Source organism: Falco biarmicus, chromosome 8 (assembly GCF_023638135.1).
Source record: "Falco biarmicus isolate bFalBia1 chromosome 8, bFalBia1.pri, whole genome shotgun sequence".
Lineage (NCBI taxonomy): Eukaryota > Metazoa > Chordata > Aves > Falconiformes > Falconidae > Falco > Falco biarmicus.
Genome location: NC_079295.1, coordinates 38,060,247 through 38,079,155, shown reverse-complemented (window position 1 = coordinate 38,079,155; position 18,909 = coordinate 38,060,247). Strand labels below are relative to the sequence as shown.

General features: G+C 40.1%; 1 protein-coding gene across 1 annotated transcript in view; it reads left to right on the top strand.

The window, feature by feature from the left end:
- The window catches only part of LOC130153806 (von Willebrand factor D and EGF domain-containing protein-like), a 185,903-nt gene that overhangs the window by 80,023 nt on the left and 86,971 nt on the right, over positions 1-18,909 (top strand). Inside the window, exon 11 of the mRNA XM_056349152.1 lies at positions 2,204-3,147. Within this exon, the coding sequence (XP_056205127.1) occupies positions 2,204-3,147 (944 nt within the window). The remainder of the gene's footprint in view (positions 1-2,203; positions 3,148-18,909) is intronic.

Below are 18,909 nucleotides of genomic sequence, written 5' to 3'. Positions count from 1 at the left end.
AGTCTCTGATCCACCCATGGAGAAATGGCGCAGTAACAAACAAAACACAGAGGGCGGTTTCTCTGCTGCTGTTTTAAACTCTATTTTAAATAACACTGAAGGCATGTTAGGTTTTCTCCAGCACCTGAAGCCAGTCTGAGTGCTCACCATCTGGCAGTTCGGCTCTTCCCCTGGCTCCCACCTCTTTCAAGCAGCTGCAGGGCTCTGAATGGCACAGATCTGTTCAGAACTTCAGCTTTCCAATGCAACTCTTTGAAACAATAAAACAACATCAGAGCCTCACAGCCCTTAAACAGCATCCAGACAAAGAAGAGCTGAACTTTAAAACTTGTATTTTAAGCAGGTAAAATATATTTTTCTAACCATTTTTCAAAGCTTTCAAGAAACCACCAGCAGTGCTATTAATTTTGGACTCCCTCTCTGTAATAGCATCTAACTTATTTTGAAAAACGTGTCTTTGGTTCTTTCTTGATTATAATGGGCAGCTGTGAGGAATGATAGTCTAGTCATCTTATACAGGGGACAGAAGGCACACCCTAGCTCACCAAGGTGCTCGGTTATGTGCATGCCTGTGAGAAAGGATGGGGTTTCCCACAGCTCCACCTGTTCCACACCATACACCCCCGTCCTGTTCACCAGGGCTGACCGAACAAAGGTATTTGGTTTCATACAGGAATAACAAATGAATTTGTTTCAATAAAAGAGTAAGGCAAGAGAGTTTCATTTTACTGAAATTTTCATTTGTTTCTCTCCTGATTGTGGACCAGTTTATGTGATTTTTATTTAGTTAGTTATTAAATACAGGGTACTGACCCTAGCCTCTAGTTTACATAGTGTTCCCTCAAAGAAAGAGCTAATCCTGCTGCCTTAGTTTAGGTTTACAGTTCGTTCATGACGAGACTGGGCAGCTTCAGCTGCAGATAACAGCACCATGCAGAGCCAGCGGTCCAGGGCACTCACTGACACTGAGCCACGCTGACCAAAGGACTAGCGCTCCCCCAGCCACCAGATACCTTTTATTGCCCCAGGTTGCACGGAAGTGCACCAAAAGAGAAATTGGTTCACTTTGCCTGTGTCACTGTGATGTTTTATTAAAAGTTAGTATTGTATCAATGATCAAAATAGTACTATCATAGATGTCATTTTCAATATATTTTGAAAAAAATCAGATAAAGGCAATTACTTTTTCTGCAACAATACCTAGCATCTGGCTTCAAAGCATTGGTAAATGCTTTCACTTTCCTGAGATCTCTACATTTTGGCTGCAAGACAAAATTAATGCCAAAATAATTTAAAGTTTTTGGTGCTATTTCAATTTTTTTCTGGAAATGTAGTGCTGCCAACTATTGGGACAAGAAGCATAGATTTTTCTGTGAAGCTCTAGGATTCCTCTTGTACTGCACAAATAAGATCAATAAGAGATCTTGTGCTCATGAGATTTCCAAAGAAATTTCAATCATGGCTTTTTATTGAAACTGAACTCTCTAGAAGTTCATCCATCATTAAAGCTGGGCTAAATCAAAAGTGGGAGGTGGGTGGTGGTGGTGGTGGTGGGTGAAATCACCTCACCTTATTTGATAGCCTGACCCTATGATTAATAGAAAAAACCTGCTTTGCGTCAAAAGAAAAATTCAAAGAAAGCTCCATTAGAAGACAAGAACGAAATTAAGTTTGCATTAAAAAATCTTAAAGGAAAAAAAAATTAAAAGAAAAAAAGTAGTGGCCCAAGTCTTAGAGAAAACACTTGGTAAGGAGAGCACAGGCAAATAGATAAAGAGGATTTTCATAATAAAGCATTTGAAACAAATAAGTCTTTTTTTTGTCATTCTCCAAGCTGTACCTAAGTCACACTAGGGACAAATCCAAGCCCCTATTTCATGTGTAATATGCAACGGGTTACCTGCACCTCGGAGAAAGTTCTGCAAAGAGAAGTCAAGCACTTAGGCAGCACTCCAGCAAAGCACTTAAGCATCTGTTACTAAGAAGTTCCCATGTAGCTCTAAAAAATGTACAGGACAACTCAAGAAGGGCAGTGCAAAAGTGACTGAAGAAAACAGAGATTAAATTTAAGCATTTTCTGAAGTACTTTGGTAGACTGAGGATTTATACATTCTCCAGCTTCAGGAAAAGGAAGTTTACTTGGTATTGTAGCCTAATTTGTTGCAAGTTTCTTCCCTCTAATCTCTTTCTATTTTTAAATCAGAATACCTCCAGGGAAGAGTTTATTTGACAAGATTCCAGCACCTTCTGAGGGGAAGCCAAGGAAAAATTACTGCAGATGTCAGAAGGAGAGCACCAGGTCCATGCCCATGGTAAACATGCTGCATGCCTTTCAGGGTCCGTTCCCTCAGCCCTCCGGCTGCCACCATGACCACGTGGACTACACCTCTGCAATCCCGTATCTAGATGTTACGTCAGAGTTTGTCACTCCCTCAGAAAGACAGCCTACTTCAACAAAAGATGAGAAACTGCCCAGCAAGTTTTTTGAGCAAAGATATCTGCCTAAATCAGTCCAAAAGCGAGGTAGCCCCAAGGACCAACTAAAACCCCTTGCACAGAATGTTTCTGTGAAAAGCAACAGTTCCATGAACTCTACGAAACCAGTGGAAGACCTAAGAAGGGCAAAAAGGCAAGAAGACTATTACGAATACTCGTCCTTTCACCCATTGCATGGCCCAAGCCAGAGAGAATCAGAAAGCTTTGCATACTTTTTCCCAGAGGATTTCTTTGAAGGGGTTCGGATGAAGCTTCCACTGGCATGGCCCACACCCAATGGCCTAACCGCCACCAAAGCTCAGGAGATTTGCCACCAGATTCTTGTAAATTCCACCATTGGCTCAGTGTGTAAAGATCTCCTTGGAAAACAGATGGATGAGGCAATTGATATATGCCTTTTAGATCTGCAGCTCAAAGATGACATGGCTTGGGTGAGGGCACTGATTGCTCTTTTGGAAAATGAATGTGAAAGAAGAGTGCTAGGAAACAGAAACCAAGCGTTTCATGTAGGAAAGCAGCCATCTGCTACCCAGGAGGACATCCTCACTGTTCTCCGGTGTCCTGGTCTCTGTAACGGCAATGGACAATGTACTGAACTGGGATGCCAGTGCTTTGAAGACCACATCTCCTACGATTGTAGCATTGCCAAAAGTAAGTAAAAAATCCTGTTTGTTTGTTCCTACCCTACCCATCTTTCCATGGTATTAGAATTATCAGGTAGAACATCTGCACAGAGTTGTTTGCTCTTCAAACAGTGCTACCAGTAAGTTATTTGATGAATTAGTAATCAGTTTTTGACCTTGAAGAGCCGATCAAAGTATCTGGTTGGCTGGTCCTTCACTTTTTCGCCTCAGTAACTTTTAAAAATGGATTTTACAAGCCCCTTAGCAAATTGGTTTTGCAGAAGTGATTTTCTTTACATCTGATCTATCACCAGCATGCTGACAAGCAAGCTTCTGACTAAAAAGAGGGTCCTGCTCACCTCGTGGTCAATATTCATGTTAACACTGTATAGATATTATTTTTTCCTGATCAACAGAGAATAAAATTTGAAAATTATTTTCAAACACTGTACTAGTAACAAACCAAAAGAAATTAAAGGTGACAAAATGAACAGGTAACATCATATACAGCCATACAATAGCTGCAGGACATATTCAAACCTGCAGAACTGATTCTGCAAAGGTTTCCAAATTACACTTACACAGGAGACCATCCCATTAGGTTTGTTTCTTCTTTACAGTTCAGCCTCTCAATGGATAAAGTCCAACGTGAGTACTGACAGTGCTTGAAACTAAACCCATGCATAAATGTTAGCATTAATTTCAAAATGCATGCCCTGCCTCAGCAGACCTCATAAGCTTATGCAGGAAGGAACAAAAAAGGTTCTTAAGGCTCAGCCATACAGTTGGGTTCCTGCATCTTAAGAAGGAACAGTATATCAGCTAAACTGAAATGATAAGGTATGCCCTCTTAACCCATCCCAAACAGGGAGGGGGAAGCCTTTTCCTACCATGCTTAGGACATTATTCTGTATTTAGGACAGGTAAAGCTCATATCCAGGGTCAGTTGTCATGGCTTAGCTGAGACATCCGAACATCCATCCAGCCCTGGGAGCTCAGTGGAACATCTGATGCCCCAATGCATTTACTAGCTGGGATGGGATTACCCACGTGCTTTGCAATAAGCATGTCTGCAGTGGGCTGATTTGAAGTGCTTAAAATGTATCCTGACATTTGGGTTTTATTAATAGGAGGCTAAAATTTGCAGCATCATTTTCTAATTATGGAGGAATCCATTCTCTTTCACACAGAGAACAACTGACACCAGTAACTGAAAAGCGAGTGGAGCAATTTTCCAGTCATTGTCCGATATACAATTCAATGTTTAACTTCATTTTTCTGTGATACTGTCAGGTTAGGGGGGGGGGTTGCTTCGGCCAGGCTTTTACATTCTATTTTATTTTTCTATGGCTGAAATCCCTCGGGTTAGAGGAAAATAACTTCAATATGACCTTTCAAGTAAAATCTAACGGCACCTTGTCTTCTTGTTGTGACATCAAATATAAAGGAGGACAGAGCACAGAGCACAGCCTGAAATTGCACACGGAGGTGAGAAGTGGAAAACAAAAGCACATCAGTTGTGGCAAACACACCATCAGCCACCACCACCACCTGATCTGACTACTTCACCCGTCTCACCGCTTTTGCTTCACTTTTCTCCAGCTGAGGCAAATGTGGAAGTTGGTCTTTGCTTCAAGCCACTTCTTTTGGGAGTCTGGTCCCTGGGGTAGGACCTGCAAAAGCCACACTGTTGCATTTAGAAAAGTATAATTTCCCCTTAATGTTTATGCTGCTCCATTGGCTGCAGTTGAGTTTGTTAGTGTTGTGACAAAATTAACATTGACAGCTTCAGCAGCTTTCCTAACACAAGGCAGAAGGCCCTTTTCCAAAATTCCCATGGAGTCTTCCCAACATTTCAAGGGCAATATTCGATTTAAAAAGTGAATGGCCCTTGTTCTCTCTATCACGCTGTATACAACCCAGATTACTTTAGCTGCATCTAAGGACTTGTATAATTTTTTTTATTTTTTTTAACTAATACGTGTAAAATATTTTCTGTGTATTTAAAATTTAAGTACAGATATTATTTATTTTTTATTTAAGAAAACCTACAAAACACAATAATGATAACTACTTGAGGAGTGGAATGCTTTCTAGCTAATTAAAGCGAGCTCAGAAGAGAAAGCACTAAATGAAAATGTAGTAGAAATTGCCATTTTGAGCCACCAGTACTTATTTTTCTCTCGAAGAAAAGGTAATGGCATAATTCTCTGGTGCGCAGGGTGTCTTCCCAAGGGTGCACCTGACCTGGGGAACATTTACCACTCATTTTTCCTTTTTCCACCATACTAATGAGATTATATACTGCCCTTTCATCAACAGCTGTCCATCTCCAGAGGTATAAGACAACAGTGACTCATGGTATATTCCACACTATGAACGTACACTGGGAATTGACTTGTTTTTACAGAAGAAAAATGAAAAAATAAAACTCAAAATGTCACAACATATGTTATTAAAGCTAGAGGAATTAACTTTAAGCACTAAAATCTTCTCTGCAAAATACAGATGATTTTTTTCTTCTATTTGTAATCTATCTAGCAGCTTGTACAGCGTAAAATGCTGAATGTGCAACACGGTTCACAAGGATAGACCTTGCAGCCCATGGAAACCTCTGAGCTGTGTTATGCCTGAAAATTAGGATCTTAAGAGGAAGTGCTGTTTCCCAAATATCCTTGTAGCAAATAAAACTACTTAGCAATTCACTGTGTTCCATATCCTAAAGAAAATGTTTATTCAAAATATTTTACAATCTCTCTTTCATTGAAATGGGAAAAAAGGGAGCTGCTTAATCAAATATAACTTAAAAAAAAAATTGCCCACAGACTAATGAAAAAAAATCCAATAACAATTTTGAGACTTTTTTTGTTAAAGAAGAGATCATCCTTCATATAAAAACCTAGGGTTTGTTTGGCTGGATTTGTTTTAAATTGCCATTTTGCCCAAAACCCGAAGACATTAGAAATAAAGAGGATCCGTTTCCCAACCAAATTTACCCAACATATCATGGCATTTACAAATGGGTACAACAGTAATCAGGAGAGTTGCAAACACCTTCTGTAACACGGGTTCCACAAATGCAAACCACTTTGGAATATAGACCTTTGAATCCATAAGTTGCTATCGCTTGGCTCTTCCCAGTGCATGTTGCCAGAAGAGTCCTCAGCTTCTCCATGTGATGGGTGAGTGGGAGCCCGTGTGAATTTCCCCCAACGTCAGTGGTAATAGCTTGAAGACTGTCATCATATCAGGGCTTCCTTTAGTTTGGGGAACAGCATTGAGCATTAGCTTCTCAGCATGTTCAGTGGATACTCGCCAAGATTTTAGTGAAGACCGGTGGTTAAAGCTATCTTTTCTCTTATACTAATTTCTGAGTATTTGACCTTACGTCTGTGCAACAATCTGTGAATGCTACTTCTGGATAAGTAGTGCATACCTGCGACCTGGGTGTCAGAAAACACCTCTTGACCTAAGTACTGGCAGAGGCCCATCATTATTAAAAACAACAGACTCCAAAGTTGGCCACAGCTTCTCATTTGCTTTGGAAAGTTTATGCTTCTCCTACAATAGCCCAAAGTCAGAGCTCTGGACCCTGGAAACTGAGTTGACTGCAGTGCTTTCAGAAAGCAGCGGTCTTCAGGGTGGTCAAAAACACAAGGCTCTGAATTCAGCCCCCTGGAGTCACCTTCTCCCTTGGGAGATCCCTCAGGATCCCTTGGAGAAGCATTTGAAATGGTCCTTATAGGAGGGTCAGTAATTAAATATTAATATTTAAATTGGTTTGAATTCTTGATACAAGACATAAAAGCATTCTTGCTGAAGAAGAAAAACAGAATGTGTCTTCTGGTACTCATTCCTGCCCCGCTCCCAGATATCCTGTATGAGCTAACACTGTACTGGTGAAACACCAGTACATGCTGGGAGGGCAATAGCTCGGTGGCTCCACACCAGAGCCCAGCAGCGAGCAGGACCTGGCTGCTGGGTTAGTCCATCCTTTGTACTACTGGTGCAGAGATAACAGGAGGGAGAAGCATTTGAAGTTCAAGCTGACTTTGAGCAACATTGAGGGGGAAAAAAAGAATATCCAGAAAAAATAAATGCAAACCCAAGGTAACAAGTGGCATGCTTAATTTGCAGAACCTTCTCCATCTTCAGTATAGCTGTAGAAAAGCTGAGAAGACAGCACAAGAAGTTGGTTTCAGCATTAACTATGGACAGGGGAAAGTACTGCCACAGCCTGGAGTGAATCAATGTGATGAACTGCAATGAGCTCCATATATTACAGACTATTTATGAATTCATTTATGAGTTTACGATCATTCATGATGATGAGAATAGAGACTATTATTTCTCTATATACAAAAATACAGAAACTGCGTAACAATAAAAGTACCTGCTCTTGTAAATGCAATGTAAAGCAGACCTATACATCCAAACAGAGGTCAGATCCCCTACAAGAAAGAATAAAATCTTAGTTCTGGCACACCAGTCACTCTGATATTACAATACTTAGAAAGGTCAGCTAGTTAATTTGGTACAGACCAGCAAGATAAGTATTAGTGTGAGCTTCACCTTCAGCTGTTCTTGATTTTTGAGTTTCATTCATAACATTTTTAAAAGATATTTGCTTGTTTTTACATTTCCTAGGCAGAAATATTCTACATAGCACAGAATCATAGAATCGCTTAGGTTGGAAAAGAACATTAAGATCATTAAATCCAACCATTAACCTAGGACTTCCAAGCCCATCACTAAACCATGTCGCTAAATGTCACATCTACATGCCTTTTAAGTATCTCCAGAGATGGTGACTCCACCACGTCCCAGGGCAACCTGTTCCAATGCTTGACAACCCTTTCAATGAAGAATTTTCCTAATAGCCAATCTAAACTTCCCCTGGTGCAACTTGAGGCTGTTTCCTCTTGTCCTATTGCTTGTTACTTGGGAGAAGAGACTGCCCCGACCTCACCACAACCTCCTTGCAGGTAGTTGTGGAGAGTGATATGATCAAGTCTCCCCTGAGCCTCCTTTTCTCCAGGCTGAACACCCCCAGGGTTGTTTACATGCACACCCCCAAGGTATACATACCCCTGAGGTATGCATTACACGAACACTTATTTGCAGGGAAAAGCACTGCCATATCACACAGTCATTATGTGTTTCTTAAATGGCAGTTCTAAAGACTGGAAGTCCTCAGAACATCACTAAAGCCAGGATTTCACACCAGAAAAGGCTATTAGAGATAAAGAATTAAGGTCAACCTCAGAAATAAAGCTGCATGTTCCAAGGGGAACAGCTGAGCCCCCTGGCTGGCAGCCCAGGCACCCTGACACGGCTGGCAGCACTCAGCCTGCACCGGCGGAATAAGCTCTGGGCTTCTGTACTAACAGCGAGAGGTTCTGTAGGAAGGGAAGAAAAGGAGGAGAAATTAAGAACTGCATTAGGTTTCTGCAGGACATATAAAACCACTGCCTCTTTCTTTTAAAAAGACAGGACCAAAGAAACAGAAGAATGTGTGTTGATTTTTGAAATGCAAACTCTTACAAGCCATTGTTAGGCATTGTTAGGAAAAAGTTATTTTCCAGGAGAAGTTACATGAGTAATGAAGGAGAAGGCAACTCCTTTTGCTGGCCATATATTTTCCCATTAGCTCCAAAACAAATCTCCGTCTAATTTTCTCAGGCTGGAATTATAGACATGAATTAAAACTCCCCCAAGATCAAGGAGGCCATCAACATAATTCAAATATCTTTTACAAGGTCACCCAATCTCAGCTACACTGCCAATACATAATAATGCATTTTGCCACTGGTTTTGACCAGCACACACACACACACAAGAAGATGGCCATGCAGTATTTTTAGGGATCAGCTTACAACCCATGACATATTTGGAATAATTTTAAATGAAAACATGTAGCAAGAGACAAGATGTGAAGTGTGGCTTGCAGACAGGCTTACTCCTCTGCTCTGCCTGACTCCAACAGGAGCAGTCCAGGTGGCCAGAGCTATAATTATCCTCACATGAAAACTGCAATTTGGAGTTGAAAGGCACCTCTGAAATTTGGCAATGCTCCAGAAGCTTAGACTTTCTTAATGTTGCTTAACATTTCATAACCCCCCCCAACACCTGTATAAGGTGCTTAAAATGTCATTACCACCTGTAATTAAATGCAGAATCCAATTACTGCAGATAGCAAATCAGGTTGGTGCTTACCATTTTGTATATATTGACCGTGTTGCTTACAAAAAAAAAAAAAATCGGGACCAGTAAAGCACACATAGAGGGATGTAATATGCAGATTGTATGAAGCTCTAAAGAGCAATTACACGATAAAAGGTAATGAAGAATAATAAGGACAAATCAGTTTCAGTGAAGTAATGACACTTGAAGTTTAAATTTCTGTGTGGAAAGTTCTGGAAAAAATAGGCAGCTAAGAAATCAAAGCAAGCAAAAATGATGGTGAGAAGGTGAGAAGTTACCACTTACCTAACACACTTACGGATATCCCATTTCCATATCAATAAATTTCAGCAGCGTCATTAAGAAGTGCTGTGAACCCAACTACATTTTCTGAGCGGTGACCCACCACCATGCAGGTCCCTCAGTCCCATCTGCAACAGCAGCTACAGGAGTTACACCGTGTCATTTTTAGAACGATTATATAGGCCTTTCTGAATATATTATACTGCTTTGGGCTGAACCTTGTTCATGTGCTCTAATTAAATAATACTAATTAAAGCACCAATTATTAAAAAAGAAAAAATTACAGTGAGCAGAAGTATGGGGTCAGCTATTAAAGTTCCGCAGGTAGGGTCTTCCAAATGAAGATGTCTGTCCCCTATGGAAGAATAAGCTCAGAGCTTTAATCAGGCCAGCCATGCAAGTTGAGGATGAAATATGTATTATAGAAATCTCACCGTTTATATAATTGTGCTTTATTTTTAAGCTTAATTCCTATTTTCAAGGACAAATAATGAGGGAGACATCTAAAGAAAAGATTTAAATTGTTTTGAGATCCTCAGGTGAAAGGGGACAGAATATTTCAGTTCTCTACATCAAACATCTGCTTTGGAGACTTTATATGGGGACGTTCTGACTTTGAAATAAATATGTTTCTCCCACTTCTATCAGTTCAGTGGTCTTTAAATTCCCGATCATGGTGCCATAATGATTATTTAAGGGCTGTTAGTCCGTCAAGTAAATGGATACTTTTTGGCACATGCAGTATGTGTTTTGCTGATGTGATACATCACCACAGCGCAGACAAAGCCATCAGGGTCTATTGGGTCAATAGAAGCTCTTCATGCATAAATTAGACTACGCAAAGTAAAAACAGCATACTGGACTTTTCAAAGAAAAAGCAGCTAATTTCTTAAATCACCAGGTTATCTACAAGGAAACACACTGATCACTGCATGTAAAGGTGGTAGCGTCTGCCTCTGCAACCACACTGTGGTGCAGGGTGACCAACCTTTAGGGGAGAATTACATTTTATATTACTTTAAGGGCCTTAGAAAAAGTTAATTACATGAAATTGTGGGATTTCTGTCTGATCCTCTCCATAGGAATTGATCAAGTTTTCAAATTTGTTCAGATTAGTAAACAAAGAAAAAACACAACCAAACTTTTCGCTAATATGGCAAAACATTTCATATAGTAGTGAGGCTGCAATACACTGAAACAATTGTATCAATTTTTTAAAATCGGATTTCAAAAGAAGAGTCAAACGTGCTTGTGAGAACAGCAGGCACCATACAACTGTTAAACTCTTCTGGCCAAAACAGAGTGCCATTGATATAAAAGAAAGAAATTATTAAATGGCATTATTCTTTAACAAGCTTGCTTTTTTAAATTTTTTTCCTTTTCCAAACAGAAAGTAATTGGGCTTAATTCTCCTCTTCATTATAATAATTCCATTGACTTTGGTAGACATGGTATTAACAAAGTCACAGTTACTGTTACTTTGATGAAGTTTACATTGTTAAGAAAAATTAGGTCATTTTTCACAAATGGTCTTTTCTTTTTCCTTTCTTCTGGTATTAATTATTGCCTTTTCTATTCCACAATGTTGAACCTTCCTATCTAGCCAGCTGAGGGAGGTTTGAAAATTTCCTATGGCTATGCCCCCCACGTTTCCTCAAGTATGTAATTTTTCACTTGAAAAATGATGGACACTAAGTGAGACCATGTTATTGTAGTAAAGTTTAGAAGGGAATTGAACTCTTTCTATCAAATACATTTTTCTTCAGTAATAATTTCTGTAAAGCAGGGAACACTTCAAGCAGATCTCTATATGCTGTTGCAACATAAACCACATTTTAATATGCTGCTTCCAGTCCACTGGAATTGTGTTCTTCATACAGAGCTTAAAGATATTTAGAATATATTCTTATTTCCTTCAAGTTGACATTAAAGAAATTTCACTAAGATATCAATACTTTGTAAAAGAGGCTCTGTATAACTTGAGGATGAAAACTTCCCTTTTGAGACCTGTTCTCTCCACTTAATATCAAATTTTTCCTTGACTTACTGAATAATATTAAAAAATAGATAAAGAATAAATATGAAAATACATATTATGCAATTAAAATATTATTGGTTTCAGGTATTCAGATTTTTCTAGTTAAAACATTTTATGATTTAATAGTGAATGCAAACTGGGGGGGGGGGGAGGGATTATTTTAAATGTTTATTTACAAAACACATTATTTCTTTCTCCCAGACATCTACAGAGGAATGGTCTTCAGCTGAGCGAGCTATGAATCTTAACAATAATGGCATTTTATATTATTAAAATTATTCTACAGCATCTGCAGATGTGAGCCATAAAAATTTACACCAATATATTCTTTTCAAGCTAAAATCAATGGTGGCATTAGTAGTCCTAATTACTAAAGGCATAATGAGTAGTCACAATGAGTAACAATGCTTTGAGATTACTCATCAAAAGATAGATTTTTGAACCATAGGACTTACCTGCTTTTGAAAATATCACTGTTGTGCTTCTAGAATGCATTAACACCTCCAACCACAAAAACTCTAGTAAGAAATACAAAATTTACAAAAAAAATCCTTAAGAATCAGAAGAAAAAAAAATTGTGAACCTAACTTACAATTGATACCTCCCACCCGACACCTACGTGCTCTGTTTTATATTGATGGAGACAGATTTTTCCTAATCACATAAAACATATTTGTGGGTAACTCTCAGGCATCGACAAGATTCATGGTACTTTTGAAGACTTTCTTCTTTTCATAGCAATTTTAGTTTACTTTTTGATGGTGTAGATGCAACAAACATGCATCTGAAAAAGTAAACATCAATACCAGCCTTAATCTACTGTTTTAACTCCCAGACCTCTCCATTCAAAGCACAGACCTGGCTGAGTGGGAAGAGGGCTATTAGCTTCATGGTTACAAAGTCAATAGAAACCGAATTTCAAAAGGATATCAAATCCTCATGATAAGGGACATGGAAGGTTGCATGCTCAGTGATCCATACCCTGCAAATCAGATCAGGGAGATTAGTTTTTTCTGGTGATTAGTTTATTTGCTTTAATGCAAAGCAGTGAAAGCGGGTCAGTGAAACATGTAGCTAAACAAAACCATTTTCTGAAGTATATAGAATTAAATGCTAGAAAAGGTTAAAAAACTGTATGTCTGATTTAAACTGACCAAAGCCAGACACTCCAGATGCATGCCTATAACTTCTTTACATCAGCCTGTTCGAAGGCACCACAGGAAATTTCAGCCTTAAATCTTGTTAAATCCAAAACAAAACAAAAAGCCCTGCACAAACAGCCTCCTTCCCCAAATACTCACACACACACACACACACACACATATATGATAAATAACAAATTCATGACAGTTTATGAGCTATAGAATTAAAACTTGTAAAACATTAAAAGGTCTGATTTAAACTGACCAAAGCAAAAAATTCAGACCAAAAGCCTTTATTTCATGCTTTATGTTGTGTAAAGAACCCACAACCTACCAGTACAGAATGTTAAACCAATTGTGAATAAAAACCTAAGTAATAATGAGGTCTTACTCTAATTCAGTAATTGTAAAGATGGGAAAACTACTAAAAACAACCAATTGGATACTAGCATGGACATAAGGACCACGATGACACCCATGAGCATCCTTGTGCCCAAATCCTTTTAAGTGGCATCATTGCTGTCATTCATGGGGAGCCACAGGATGCTGCTAGGGATTCTGCCCTGAAGTGCCTTCAAGGGACTGAAACTCAGACCTGCTTTGGTATGCCAGTAAGTGACATGAATGCACAGCCAGAATATAAGGCCATCTAGAAAATAACAAATATTCTGTAGCTTAATAGCGCACTCCTCTTCCTTTCTATTGCTAAAGTAAATTGCTAGCAAGCCTTTTAAAAATAGAAGGATCAAATAAACATAAAATGTCATAGTGATATCTCTATAGCAAAAATAATCTACCATACCATTGCAGCACATGGATGCTGCCAGGGTGAAATCGAGCCAGTCCATTTCTTGCATGCAGTGAGTACTTGCAAAATGCTTTCCCATGCTCTCCTAGGGCTCACTTCTGCAATCCGGTACCAGAGACACCCAAAGCAGAAAACCAGATTCACTCCATGGCAGCTAAATATCACAGGTCTGCAGTTTGGTACTATAAAATCACAGAATCATAGAATTGTTTAGGTCGGAAAAGACCCTTAAGATCACGAAGTCCAGTTGTTAACCTAGCATTACCAAGTCCACCACAAAGCCATGTCCCAAGTGCCACATCTACACATCTTTTAAATACCTCCAGGGATGGTGACTCAACCACTTCCCTGGGCAGTGTATTCCAATGCCTGAAACCCCTTCAGTGAAGAAATTTCTCCTTCTATCCAACCTAAATATCCCCTGGTACAACTTGAGGCCATTTCACCTTCTCCTATCGTTTGTTACCTGGGAAAAAGAAACCAACTCCAACCTTGCTACAACCTCCTTACAGGTAGTTGTGGAGAGTGATAAGGTCCCTCCTGAGCCTCCTTTTCTCCAGGCTGAACAAACCCGGTTCCCTCAGCCTCTCTGGTTCTTTGAGAACTGGTTTTGGAAGCAGGGACAGAAACAGTCTTCATTTAGAAGCCAGGGACGTCACTGATGCACAAAACTCTTGGCAAACAGCATATAGCTGCTAATACTTTTTCTTAGGGAGGATTTTCCAGTGAGCTTTGGTTTATGGATAACACAAGTTCCAGAATAATGCATTCAGTAATCGTGTACATGGTTGCTGTAATAACCCTACTTACAAAAGAAAAAAATACAAAATTTGTGCATGTATTTGAATGGGGGCAGATTCAGACTTGCTCTGTCCAAGCTGTGAGATAATAAAGCGTCAGCCTGCTCTGATCCAGAACCCTCATAGCTGCAATAGCTGGATGTCCACAACCACACCAGCAAGCTCCAGAGCAGCAGCTTGCTCAACTAGCTGTAAGATTTCAAGGATAGGGCAACTGGACAATATGGGCAATTTTCTTATGCACTTCAGCAAAGCTACAACCATCCCCAGAACTTATGATCTGGTTCTTGACTTACTTTTCATGACTTAGATTGCGTTTTTATCGTCCTGATCAAGAAAAGCAGGGCAGTCCATTTCCTTCTCTTTATCTGAAGAAAATTCTTGCCAGTTTCAATTTGAGGTCTGCTGCTCCAGCCCAGACTTGCATGTGTAGCTTTCAAATACTGCAGAAGAATGTTTATTTGTGCTAGAACACTTTTCTAACCAAAAGTAGAAACCCAACATGAGCCACATGTATCCATTAGTAACACTTCAATAAGCGTAGTTTTGCAAATCTGGATTTTGTGTCAACTGTCTCCATTTTACTTCTACATCTGTGCATACTTATTATTTACATAATACACTACAACAAATATCTGTAAAACCAATCGGGTATTTATACAGGGTTTTTTTTAACACTGTTGTGTAGCCTGTGATCCTTGTCAGGTTTGACTCATGTAAATGCTTACGGGAAGAAACAGCACTGTCAGCACGGCCAGCAGTGAACTTACTATTCACTACTGCACATACCCACTGGGAGTAAGGCAGAGGGACCAGGAGGGTCCCTGTTTCTCAAGGGAGGCACGATGCAAGTATTGCAAACCAAACTGGACAGATCCCTTACTTCTGTCTAATTGCCTGAGGTCTGGAGGCCTCTCAGTTTTCCACCTTTACCTCCAGAGCCCTCTCCTTTTTTTCCAAGACAATTTCATTAGAAGTTGAGATTTTTTAACTTCCTTCCCAAGGCTCTCCTGCTGTTGCTCAGTGCCCCAGTGAGATGCTGTACCAGATGACAGATGCATTTCTGGTGTGTTTGCTCGGTGTGTGTGCAGACCAGGCATTAGAAATACATCTGGATGCCCATGTCTAAGCCAGTGGATGTGAACACAGCCCCTTAAATCCTCCTCCATAATGTGACTGCACCCTGCCACCCATCAGAGCACCATGTGCTGCCCTGAGCTTCAGTATTTAATCCTCCAGTAAGAGTCAAAGCACATTTTTGCTTATAGGCCATACAGAGAAAGGAGGAAGATCTGTCCCAGATTTTGTTCTATTTAGGTATTCACACTCCTAAACATAAATTATTAATATATAAACAGATCATACTTTTCACAAGCTTGTTCCATGCACTGCCTGATTTCCCACAGATTCCTCTCCTGCCTCTACCTTGCCCCTCCGCAGACATTATTCATTCCTCCCAGGTCTCCACAGCCTCCGCTTTCTCTGGGTATCTGCACCTTTGCCCTGACTCTCACCTTTCTGATATTTCCCAGCTCTTCCCTTTGCTCCTCTCTTTCTCCCCTCCAGTCTTCCACTGCAGCATTTCCAGCTCTTTTGCTGAAGTTTTTCAGGCTGCCCGATATTTCCTTCTCATGTCTGCACCTCTCTGCCCCGTGAGTGTATGCCATGCACAGGCTTATTAGCTACCCATCGGCTGACACGGGGAGCGATGAACAGCTGAGCCTGGATTGTGTTTCCCCCAGCAAGGGCAGGATCGGTGTAAGCATCCAGCTACCAACTGTCCGGAGACTTTTCCAAAGCTAACGTCACTGAGATTTCACCTTCTGTGTTTGGCTGAAACTGGCTAATACATGACAAAACTAGACAGCAGAGGGAAAGACAGACAGAAAACCACATTAAAAACAAATGCCTAAAATTCCTATGTCCATTAAATGTGATAGCTCATTTTCAAAACCAGTTAGATAAAAATAAGTGCCATTTTCAGAAGTTATGTACTGCCTCTACTGAGCTCTAGTATCCATTTGCTTAAAAAGGAGTCATAATAACTTTCATTTTCCACCAGACTTCCTCACTCTTCTTCCTCTCCTCCCAACACCCACTGCACTTTTGCCTTTGTCTTGGTGAAAATCTGCACAGGGACTCCACAGCCTCCTCAGTATCACATTGCAGCTGGCCAGAAGTAAAGGAATAGACCGTTAAATTAAATATGGTCTCTCCCACAGCTGGGCTGTGTATTCCCTCCTTTAGAGTGCTCCCAGCTGACGATGGCTGGACACATCTGCCAAGGTAACAGCAGAAAGCCCACTCAAACAGCAGCTCAGTCCTTCTTCCCCACCTTCACCAAACTTAAGGTAACACAAGGTGCGGTTTTCTTCCACAACCTTTCACCCCTTTCAACAGAAAAAGAAACTTCGTGTTCATCCTGATCAACCCGCAAAATGGCAAATCTTGAAAGATGTCCAAAGCACATACAGCAACGTATTTCTTCCAGATTAGATCAAATTAAAGATGTTGTGCAAAAGTGTGTACAGAATAGTTTGAGAGAAATAAATACATAATGCTGTGCTGATACTGGAAGTCATTTCAAAAAGCATCGAGGCTGAATAATCTTGCCCTGGCCTTGACACAACGGTGTTGCGGTGGCATCAGGATGCTCATAAGGATGCGAGGAAACCCTCAGGGAAGCACACAGGGATCATCAACAAGCAACCAACCTAGGAGTGCCTTTCTGGGAGAGGAAGGGCTGCAGGAGCACACTCCTGTGCCTCGCTCCTTCCCAGGCGAGGAGGTTTTACTTCACCCACAGAAGCCTGAAAATCTGCAATGATAATGAAAATGTTAAAGCAATCTGAGCTACCTCAGTACTAGTGGGGCTAACTATTAAAATCTCATGAAAAACATAATGAAGCTTTCTCTTTTTTTTTTTTTTTATTTTTATGCACTAACCACAGAAGAAGGCAATTTATCAAAACCATTCACTACATCTGACTAATAGTTCTGTACATTACAGGAATCCACAACTAACTGATGAATGCTGATAAGCCGTAAACCATTTTCTTCTTGTAAATATTGCGAAGTGTCCAACAGTGCTGCTAATACTGCTGCAATAAAATCAATTTAAAAGAAAATAAAAGAAAGAAAAACTGAAAAACTTCCAGAAGTGCAGAAAAAATTCTTTTCAGTATTTTTCACATTTATGTTGCTTTCCTTCCTTTGCCTGGGAAAACAAGTCATGCAGCTATGTAGTTATGGGCTGCAGTCTGGTGGGATCGCAGTGTTTAAACTGCGTTCATCCTGGTTGCAGCTTAAACGGCAGAGCCCTAAAGGAACAGCGAGGTACGGGGGAAGGTTATCAACTCAGCTGAGGGCATTTTACCCCTTGAATCTGAGCTGAACCAATGTACCATTAAAATATTAGGCAACACAGAGCTTCTGTTTTAGATAAGCTACAGCTCAGAGAAAATTGATGGGCAATGTTGCTTTGCCAGGGAAGTGGCGATGGGGCAGGGAAGAGCAAAAGCTAAGCAGTCTCTCCTCACTGTGTAACAGGGAAAACAGGTTGCACTACGCTGTGCTGGTGCACGACTTGCCTCTGAGAGCTCCCAGTCATGCCCCTGCTATTGAGTGTCATTCAGGAAACATGAAGCAAATTTTCTGCTTTGTGTTATTTGTCATCATAGTGACTTCTCCTGACCATTAGAACTACAAATATTATCAGGAAAAATACAAAACCATGATCCTGACTGCTGCTACCAACGTAGGATATTAGAGAGCTTCTGAGTGTTGTGCTATCCAAGTGCCGATGCAAATGTCTGCCCAGTTATATTCTTTAAAGATATGAATTCTGCCACCCAAAGAACTTGCACTTCGTAAAAATAACCCAATATGAAAGCAACAAGCAATTTTAAATGGTGAATACCCAAAGTACAAGAGAACACAAGTGAAACTTTACCTGAGAATCATAAAACATTTTAAAAAGAGTAATGGGTGAAATTCCACCTTGTAAGGGGGGCAGCACAGGCAGTACATCACTTAAGCTATACTTAAGGCCTCAAAATAGGATTTAAGTGAAACTTAGCTGGTACATGACATTTGTGCTGACACAGTGCAGAGCTGAGTGCCACCCATTAATGACTTAACCCTTGCAAGCAAGTATTCCTTTGAGGATCATTACTTTTATTGCATCCATAACTTTTGGAGAAAAAAAAAAAAAAAGAAAAAAAAAAAAAAGGACTGTCTTTTGCACTGCTGTTTCATATTATGCGGAGCCTAGCAGCATTGTCATCTTCAGCTATTTCCACTTCTCATTTTCGTGCTTCTCTGTGCTATGGCATAGCATAGGCTGTTCTCTCAGCTGTGCTTCCATCCTGTTACCTGGGTCAGCAGCAGTATGACCATCGCAGACCTTTTAACGTGAAGCCACAGCCTTGGTTAATTGACTCCATGGGTCGTATAATGTTCACTGATACATCTTGCAGTACTGAGTGCACAGGGCAATTATTCACTGGATATTTGC